General features: G+C 43.3%; 1 protein-coding gene across 4 annotated transcripts in view; it reads right to left on the bottom strand.

Moving 5' to 3' along the window:
* Positions 1-201: 201 nt before the first annotated feature.
* The window catches only part of SH3PXD2A (SH3 and PX domains 2A), a 266,755-nt gene continuing 256,493 nt past the window's right edge, over positions 202-10,463 (bottom strand). For all 4 annotated transcript variants that reach the window (XM_063434631.1, XM_063434633.1, XM_063434632.1 and 1 more), the window contains 3 exons: positions 9,942-9,991; positions 3,529-3,648; positions 202-2,772 (listed from right to left, as the gene is read on the bottom strand). In XM_063434631.1, coding sequence (XP_063290701.1) covers positions 871-2,772; positions 3,529-3,648; positions 9,942-9,991 — 2,072 coding nt within the window. In that variant the 3' untranslated portion in view covers positions 202-870. The remainder of the gene's footprint in view (positions 2,773-3,528; positions 3,649-9,941; positions 9,992-10,463) is intronic.

The raw sequence follows: 10,463 nt of genomic DNA, 5'->3' as shown, positions 1-10,463 counted from the left end.
TAGTGTGTAAACCAGTTACAACAAAATGCGCACCACTAACCAATCGTGGAACGGTGTTCACATCCAGTAATTATCTGATGTATACAAAGGGTTTATAAAATCGACCAGAGCTGTATAGATCAGTATTTTTCTCTTACTCATTAACACCTCTCCTCCCCTATTCATTCCTACAGGATTAGTAATTTTTAAAGTTGGGGAGAAAAACTATAAAATAATGAGGAAAATGACAAAACAGGACTTTGTAGACCCCAACAAAAATCACAAGCAAGCTTCTAAGGCGTTGCATTGTAGGGTCTTCTAGAACTGGACTTTGGTATTTTTAAACTCGAGCTCCCTATACATTTTGAAGAAGTATATCCATAAACATGTGTACTATGAAGAACACAACACCTCTTAACAAAAAAAAACCATTTAAGAACATGTTTAATTATCCTTTTTTAAATTGATAGAAATTGAGCGAGAACTCGCATAGAGTACGTCCTTCCCTACCTAACCTTGGAAAGAAACAAGGTGTGGATTGAAGGGAAACTGTACTAATTGAGAAATTTACCACAAAGCTCCTTAAATATTTCTGCACATTTTGTAGAAACATTTTGTAGTGAAGGCACAAAAATACACGTTTTGTGTAGAACAAACATAAACAGTGAATCTGTAATCTTTTATGTTCTATGTTCTTTTTACAATTTTTAACGTATTGTCTACAAAGAGCAACTTGTTACCAGCAATGACCTCATCAAAAGAATTCAAAGCATTCCAGACTTGGCAGTAGTTCTGTATCTAAATAATGACATTAGTGTTACTTATTTTACCTTTTTATCAGATAAATATATCTATCTATATATATATATTCATATAGATGTATATACACTTTCAATTCTTTTTCTCTAAATAGTTAGAGGGCACCCATCCTTTAAATGGTTTCCCTCCATCAAGAATATGGCAGTACCACCAGCCATTTGGATTTTTTTCCAACACTTCCATAGAAACACCTTCTTGAAAACCTACAGTTTCATCATCTCCTTCATAGTCCGCAATGGAGATATATATATCTTTCAGGTTATTATGAATAAATTGTGACTTCTCGATGGGTTTAGGTCGAACAGTGGACACAGGTATTCCATTTCTTTGTGGGGACCGAACTGTTTCTAAATCTGAAGTTTCTGCTTCTGGTTTTTCTCCAGACTTTATCTTAGACCTATTAGTTTGAGAACGGACAGTGTTAAAGGAAGAGTTTCGACGAACAGTTCTCAGGTGGTCAGTAGCTGAGAGTGATTCATTCCTGCGTAAGTGGCAAGAAATATTGTTATCCTTTGGTGGTGCACTAACAAACACAGACTGTGGCCTGACTGCCACCTGCTTTATTCCATTTCTTAATTTCACAACATTGTTTCCTGGTCCTGGTGGTTTGGAGAACCCTCCCGGGGGCCTGGTTGGAACAGGAGGTGTTGCTTTCTTGCTTTGGTTAATAGTATTTAAAGCTTGCACCCTTTTTTCGATCTTCTCAAGGCTATTTGACTTATTTTCATTTTTCTTACATATGCTTGGATCAGGTTCAGATGTGGAGATTTCAGACTGTGTATCGTCTACCTCTTCTAGAAAATGTGATGGTGCCCATCCCTCTAAATGTTTGTATTTTATATACCACCAGCCACTGTCTTGCTTTTCGAGGACTTGCACTTTTGCTCCTGTTGGGAAGCTTATTTCTGAATCCAGTACCTTTTGGTAGGAGCTCCTGGCTATATAAATATCCTTTTGCTCATTGCTTTCATCATTATTTGTACTAATGACAGGATGAGATGAACTAGCAGGGAGATCCACAGAACTTCTTCTCGGAATGCTATCCGCCTCATCAGATGCTGTCTTTGGTAGATGTTCAGAGTCTTCACTTTTTGAACCCTTAAGACCACTTCGCAGCTGTCCTGTTGGCCTCAGTTGACGCCGCAAAGTGCTTATGTCCATTTTATCTTGAGAGTCAGTTTTATTTAAAAATGGTTTTGGTCTAACAGATGGCTTTGCTTTGGTTGAAGGAACTACTGCTGTTTTTTGATCAGTATCTTTCTTTGGACCAACCTTTGGTACAGTACATAAACCTACATCTGAAACTGACCTTGGTTTTTTCTCCTCGCTTGTTGAGAATGAGACACTTTTTACAGCTTCTTGGTTGACATTTCTTTCTGATTTTTGCTTTAAGAGGGGTGGCTTTAAAGTGGCTGCAGTAGGAGAGTTTTTTGGAATAATCGAAGAGCTTTTTTGTGAATCTGAATCACCGCAAGATTCTTTGCTTGAGATAAAATCATTTCCAAAGGGGCGGAATCCATCATTTTCATAAATAGTCTCTTCTTCATTAGTGACCTCTTCAGAATACTCGCCAACTTTAAACTTTGCCCTCTGAAGAGAAGATACAGGTGAAGACTTTGAAGGCTGAAACATACTTTCAACAATAACATCATCTATGTAACCCTGAGAGGAATCATTTGGTTCAGTTTCCAATTCAAAACCAAAAGCGGGAACATCATATTCTGGTTCCTCATATTTCTGTTTTAAAGGAGAGTCCTTGGATTCAGATGAACAGAGCGTTCCTGGAGCTGACCCTTCCTCTGCATCTTTCGGTTTAGTTGGTGGAGCGGGTGGAGGAACTTTTGGCCTTGTAAGTGTGCTTGTCCTTCGGTTTAAATTGGGCTTCTTTCTTTTGTCAATGTAGGAACAGGGTGCCCAGCCTTCTTTTTCTCCAATCTGGACATACCACCAACCACCAGAATTCTTTTCAATCACCTAAAACCAAATATATTGATACTTAAAAGTGGGTAGTTAAGCCTGGTGTCTCACATATATCTAACTTTTTTTTTTTTTTTTGTAGGTGAGTTTAAGAATTTATTTTTTCATTTTTTTTTTTTAAAGTTTCAGAATACCACACAAACACAGGTAACATATTAAAGTGCAAGTGTGTGTGAAGGTTCTATTTAAAATATTGGTTAGTTTTTGTTTTACAGTCAAGGGAAATAATGCATGGAATAGATTTTATATTATGTAACAGATTTTCCTTAAAGGAACACTACTGTGTTAGGAATGCCATAGTGCACCGTTAGCCATTTAGGTGCTTGTCCCCCTGTCTCCCCAGTCCAAGTGGGAAAAATGCAGTTTTACTTATCTTTTCCCCTTGCAGTGCTGGTCTCTGCTCTGCTGTCCCACCTCAATTGGCTAAGATAATCAAGACCGATAATCTCAGTTGATCTAATGCATTTTTATGGGACAGGATTGGGAAGCTAGTGCATGCACGGCAAAACGCTGCACTGTGCCAAACAGATGATCTTTATGAGACAATCTGATAAAGTAAAATATTACCATTTATTTTGTTACATTGGTTTCTGTAGGGGACTTCACACAATTACCAGAGTCAAGGATTATGAGTTGATACCAGATTAGGGAACTGTAGTACCAGCACATTAAACACCATTAACCAGTCTGGCACACTATATTTTTTTGTTTTTTGCCCCTAGTAGTTAGAAACACGCTATTTTTTTTACTTACATCAGCCTTTTGACCTCCACGGAAACTTATCCCATCAGATATACAGGACTGGAATTCTGCAATAGTGTAATACTCTACTTCAACTGAAGGGGGCTCTGGAGGTTTTGGTAATTGGAATCCCTGCAGGAAAAAAAAACACACAAAAAAATCGCAATAAATTATATTTGAAATCATGACTTTTCCAGCATGTGCAAAGAACACACTGTAACCAGGAGATTGTATAATTATCCGCGATACACTGTGCTATTTTGTTTTGTGGCAGTTTATCAAATCTAAGCCAGGGTTTACAAATCTGACATTTGTACAAAAAATGATGGATTGCACACAGATGTCATTTTAAGGCGAGCAGGAGACTTGCAAAATAAAGACGTCAGTAGGTTATTTTGCCATGGTGCAATCAAAAAAATTCTTTGGACTGAGATGGATGCATCAAAGGTTTTTGGCTTTAACTGGGAAATGGACAAGAAGTTTTAATCTTACTGTATATTTCAAAATGTATTTATATATGGAAAAAAATAATTTTATTATTATTTGAAGAGACTTTTTATTTTATAATAGTGTTTCTGGTTGTTGTGTTTTCTTTTTTTTTTTTTGTTTTTTTTTACCCAATGGAAGCAAAAAAGCAAAACATATTGCAAAAATGACTTGCAACTATATAAATTAAGGATCATTTAGGGCCATAATTCAAATATATTGAGATCATCACTTGATTTCCCTCTAGGACGATACCACGTACCCTTGTCCACAATATTATAGTATAGTACGGAATAGTTATACTGCAATGTCATATGAAGGTTAGGTAAAACATATTTCTGGATCTTTATCCTTATAAAAGGTGCTTGTAATGTATTCAGTAAGGGTACACAGTATTTATTATTATTTTTTTCTCAATTTTTCTGCTACATGATTTCTCTTAAACAGAGTTCTAAATCTTGCAATTGTCTCTTAGTCCATGAGGTGCTAATTCTGGCTGTAGCCCCAGATGAGGTCCTGACCAGCTCGGAGTCTAAGTTCTCGGGTTATCCTGTGTCCCCTGTTCCACAGCTGGCCGTGTGCATCTAAATTTATCACTAAAGTTACGGCATTCCACAGAGCGTGCTGGATGGTGATGTCGCGAACATAAAATTTTCGGTTCGCGAATGGCGAACGCGAACTTCCGCAAATGTTCGCGAACGTGCGAACCGCCATAGACTTCAATAGGCAGGCGAATTTTAAAACCCACAGGGACTCTTTCTGGCCACAATAGTGATGGAAAAGTTGTTTCAACGGGACTAACACCTGGACTGTGGCATGCCGGAGGGGGATCCATGGCAAAACTCCCATGGAAAATTACATAGTTGATGCAGAGTCTAGTTTTAATCCATAAAGGGCATAAATCACCTAACATTCCTAAATTGTTTGGAATAACGTGCTTTAAAACATCAGGTATGATGTTGTATCGATCAGGTAGTGTAAGGGTTACGCCCGCTTCACAGTGACAGACTAAACTCCCCGTTTAACGCACCGCAAACAGTCCATTTGCACAACCGCAAACTCCTCATTTGCACAAGGTTGGATACCAAGCTAGCCATGTCCCGTTCCTTGTCCTCACTGATGTAATTGAAGGTCTCTTCCTCGACCCAGCAACGTACAACACTAAGGGTCCCTGAAAGGTGACGACAAGCCCCCTGGGACGCCTGCTGTGTTTGGTCTTTCACCTCCTCAAAGCCACCTTCCTCCTCTGAGTCCTCTTCTTCAGACTCCTCTCTCTGCGTTGCCTCTCTCTGCGTTATTATAAGGTGTGTTAAGTAGTACCTGTTACGTCCCCTATCAGGGGACGTGTATATGGCATCGATTTTAGGAACCGGGAGATGGAAAAAGATGCTTGGTCGGTCCTCCTACTTCAAATTTAGGGCACTGCGCGTGCAATCTAATGTGCCACCAGATAGGAGTGGTGTGTTAAGTAGTACTATTCCTATCAGGTTAATCCCAATGTCACGACTACTAGTGTGGTCCAGCACGCAGAAACTATATGTAAACATATACATAGGTAAGAAAAGGAAAATAAAAGGACAGAGCGTAAACCGGACCTTAGAATGGCTGGACTAATACGCTAGAGACAGAGAATGGTCAAAGGGAAAGCAGAGGTCAAAGAAGCCAGAAAATGCACAATACCATTTACACAAGCCAAGTCAGGGAAACCAGAATTCAGAATAACCAGGGAAAAGCCAAGATCAGGATACCAGGAAATCAGATTCACAATGATAAAGCACTCTCAGGAAACCAGGAACAGGAAACCACGACCGGGCAAGGTACTGGGGTGAGCTAGGGATTTAAATATCACGCGGCGGGCTGGCAGCCGCGACACCCTGTTATGTCCCCCTCATCAGGCCTTTTTTAGTTGAATGTATCGCTCACTGTCAGTCCCTTCAGGATCCATCCCTCATTCATCTTAATAAAGGTGAGGTAATCTAGACTTTTTTGACCTAGGCGACTTCTCTTCTCAGGGACAATACCTCCTGCTGCACTGAAGGTCCTCTCTGACAGGATACTTGAAGCGGGGCAGGCCAGAAGTTCTATTGCAAATTGGGATAGCTCAGGCCACAGGTCAAGCCTGCACACCCAGTAGTCAAGGGGTTCATCGCTCCTCAGAGTGTCGATATCTGCAGTTAAGGCGAGGTAGTCTGCTACCTTTCGGTGGACCCCAAAGGGCTGTGGCGATGCGTAGGACTTAAAAAGCTCTGCATGTCCTCCATCAACAACACGTCTGTAAAGCGTCCTGTCCTTGCCGGCGTGGTCGTGGGAGGAGGAGGATTACTTTCACCTCTTCCCCCGTTAAGATTCCCGTTGTCCTGTGACCCTTATACGCTGTGTAAAGCATACTTTTTAATTGATTTTGGAACTGCTGCATCCTTTCCGACTTGCCATAATTTGGTAAAATTTCAGGCACTTTCTGCTTATACCGGGGGTCTAGTAGCGTGGACACCCAGTACAGGTCATTCTCCTTCAGCCTTTTATACGAGGGTCCCTCAACAGGCACGAGAGCATGAAAGACCCCATTTGCACAAGGTTGGATGCTGAGCTACTCATGTCCCGTTCCTTGTCCTCAGTGATCTCACTGAAGGTATGTTCTTCCCCCCAGCCACGTACAACACCACGGGTACCAGGTAGGTGACAACGAGCACCCTGGGATGCCTGTTGTGGTTGGTCTTCCTCCTCCTCCTCAAAGCCACATTCCTCCTATGACTCCTCTTCCTCACAATCCTCTTCCAGCATTGCCGCAGGTCCAGCAAGCGATGCTGATAAGGCTGTTTCAGGTGGTGATGGTGACCACAACTCTTCCTCTTCACGCTCATCTACGGCCTGATCCAGCACTCTTCGCAGGGCACGCTCCAGGAAGAAAACAAATGGTATGATGTAGCTGATGGTGCCTTCAGTGCGACTGACTTGGTTTGTCACCTCCTCAAAAGGACACATGAGCCTACAGGCATTGCGCATGAGCGTCCAGTAACATGGCAAACAAATTCCCAGCTCCGCAGAGGCTGTCCTAGCACCCCGGTCATACAAATACTCGTTTACGGCTTTTTCTTGTTGGAGCAGGCGGTCGAACATTAGGAGTGTTGAATTACAACGTGTCGGGCTGTCGCAAATCAAGAGCCTCACTGGCATGTTGTATCGACGCTGGATATCTGAAAAGTGCGCCATGGCCGTGTAGGAACGCCTGAAATGGCCACACACCTTCCTGGCCTGCTTCAGGACGTCCTGTAAGCCTGGGTACTTAAGCACAAAGCGTTGTACGATCAGATTACACACATGTGCCATGCACAGCACATGTGTCAACTTGCCCAAATTCAATGCTGCCAACAAATTTCTTCCGTTGTCACAAACCACTTTGCCGATCTCCAGTAGGTGCGGAGTCAGCCACTGATCCACCTGTGCGTTCAGGGCGGACAGGAGTGCTGGTCCGGTGTGACTCTCTACTTTCAGGCAAGTCAACCCCAAGACGGCGTGACACTGCCGTATCCGGGATGTGGAATAGTACCTGGGGAGCTGGGGGGGTGCCGTTGATGTGGAGCAAGACGCAGCAGCAGAAGAGGACTCAGCCGAGGAGGTTATGGAAGAGGATGGAGTAGGAGGAGTAGAGGAGGTGGCAGCAGGCCTGCCTGCAAGTCGTGGCGGTGTCACCAACTCCTCTGCAGAGCCACGCATTCCATGCTTGGCAGCCGTCAGCAGATTTACCCAATGCGCAGTGTAGGTGATATACCTGCCCTGACATGCTTTGCAGACCAGGTATCAGTGGTCAGATGGACCCTTGCCCCAACACTGTGTGCCAGACATGCCATTACTTCCTTTTGCACCATCGAGTACAGGTTGGGGATTGCCTTTTGTGCAAAGAAATTTCGGCCGGTACCTTCCACTGCGGTGTCCCAATAGCTACAAATTTTTTGAACACCTCAGACTCCACCAGCTTGTATGGTAAAAGCTGGCGGGCTAAGAGCTCAGTCAAGCCAGCTGTCAGATGCCGGGCAACTTTGTGACATTGGCTTCTTACGCTCAAACATGTCCTTGACAGACACCTGACTGTGGGCAGATGAGCAGGAACTGCTCAAGGCGAGAGACGGAGTAGCGGATGGTTGAGAAGGGGCGAGGAGGACAGCAGTGGTTGACGTGGCTGAAGATGCTGGACCAGGAGGAGGATGGCGGCTTTGAGTTTGTGTGCTGCTTGTTCACATGTGTTGATCCCATAGGCGTTTGTGATGTGCGATCAAGTGCCTTTGCAAAGCAGTTGTACCTAGGTGGGTGTTGGACTTCCCATGACTCAGTTTCTTTTGGCACAGGTTGCAAATGGCATCGCTGTTGTCAGAGGCAGACACACAAAAAAATGCCACACTGACGGCATTCTGGTGGTGGCAACAGCATGCGTTGATTGGCGTGCTGTCTGGCTGACCCCGGGTGCCGATGCATGCTGTCTGACTGTGCCTCTAGCTCCTTGCGACGACCTCCCCCTGCTTCCAACTCGTCTCCTCCTCCTCCTCTCTGTCTCCCCATCTGAACTTCCCCCCTGTTCATCTTCTGTTCTAGCGGGCACCCACGTGACATCCACGGACGCATCGTCATCATCAACCGCTTCACTTGTATCTGACAACTCATCAAAGGAAGCAGCAGCGGGTACAACATCATCATCACACCGTACGTCCATGTGTGTAATGCCCGAAGCTAAGCTGGAGGAGGATGGTGCGTCAAGGTTCCGAGCGGAAGCTGTAGAAGATTGGGTGTCCTGTGTTAGTCAGTCAACTATGTCCTCAGAACTTTTCAAGTTCAGGGTCCTGAACACTGGGCATTATTCTAGGGCCAAAGGGAATCACAGCACCATGACCACGACGGCCCCTGCGGGGTGGCCTGCCTCTGCCTGTCATTTTTTTTTTTTCGATTAGTGGTACTATGCGTGCAAGCTACTGTGACAACCAGATATGAGTTGCACTGTGCAGTTGCAGAAGTTGGCAGAGTAGACGCTGTAGGCCTGACACACACGCTTGCAGACAACTGTTATTCAATCTATTACAGTCAAAATTTAATTTTTTTAAATGTACACTACTGTTACACCAGATATGAGTTGCACTGGTGTGACACTGTGCCCTGGCAGGCCCTGAAACGCACACATGTGAAGGAAACTGACTGCTATTATATTACAGTCCAAAAAGTTTAGTTTTTTTATAAATGCAAGCTATTGTGACACCAGTGAGTGAGTGGTGGCACTGGGCAAGTGGGCACAGTATACGCTGTGAGCCTGACACACAGGCTGGCAGGCAGGCAACTGCAATTACATTACACAGAAGAAAAAAAAAGCAGACTGATGTTCTAGCCCTAAAAAGGGCTTTTTGGGGTGCTGTCCTTACAGCAGAGATCAGATTAGTCCTTCAGGACTGTAGTGGACACTGAATACTACCTAGCTATCAATTTCCCTATCAAATTAGCAGCAGCTACACTGTCCCTACTCTCACTAAGAATGCAGCTTCACAATGAATGTAAAATGGATGCTTTCCAGGAGGTGGGAGGGTCTGGGAGGGATGGTCTGCTGCTGATTGGCTGGAATGTGTCTGCTGACTGTGAGGTACAGGGTCAAAGTTTACTCAATGATGACGAATAGGGGGCGGACCGAACATTGCATATGTTCGCCGTGAACAAGCGATGTTCGCCAGGAACTATTCGCCAGCGAACCGTTCGGGACATCACTAGTGCTGGACCTTCACTGATGGATGTGATTACACTGACTACCATGGTCCTTGAAAATGCACGCTAAATTCGACCCAATAAACAAAGTGCAATAAGCCTACTGCTTCTTTAAATTATAGTTTTATTAGGATTCAAAACTAAACAATGAAAAGACAAATATTCAGGTGGTATAGCAAAAATTAAAAATGTAAAATACAAACCAGACTAGACTCTCTCCTTGGGGGAGGCTTCATTCTTAGATTTGGAGAACCTGGAAGAAGACAGAGGAAACATGACTTTAAGAAAATGTCTTCCTGGAACATCTTTCCTAAATACAAAAATAAACTGTTAAATATGTCTGTACAATCATAATTACTAACTGGTGCTCTTAAATATTGTCTGAAAAGGGAAAACCATAGTTTTGCCCGTTAGTTCATATTCCTATTGTTAATGCTCTTTGCCACGTCTTTCTCTGTAGGTTTTGTTTCAATGTTTAGTTTTGTTGTTTATTATTTTTTGCAAGACTAAGCTATTTTATGAGTAGCAATGAGTTAAAATGTACAACTACAATGGTATAATACTCTACAGATTGAGCTAAAGCATGATTTTTGTAAACGGACTCTCCTAGCACCATAACGCTTGTATATATGCTACATTGGTTATTGTGCAAAGAGCCCTCTGCCTCCTCAGTCTGTTGCACCCATCAGAGCATTATCTTCCATGAGAGAAGGATCTCAATGGGC

The sequence above is a fragment of the Pelobates fuscus genome, chromosome 10, assembly GCF_036172605.1.
Source record: "Pelobates fuscus isolate aPelFus1 chromosome 10, aPelFus1.pri, whole genome shotgun sequence".
Classification (NCBI taxonomy): Eukaryota; Metazoa; Chordata; class Amphibia; order Anura; family Pelobatidae; genus Pelobates; species Pelobates fuscus.
Note: the sequence above shows the minus strand (reverse complement) of the source record. Positions and strands in the feature narration are given on the sequence as shown.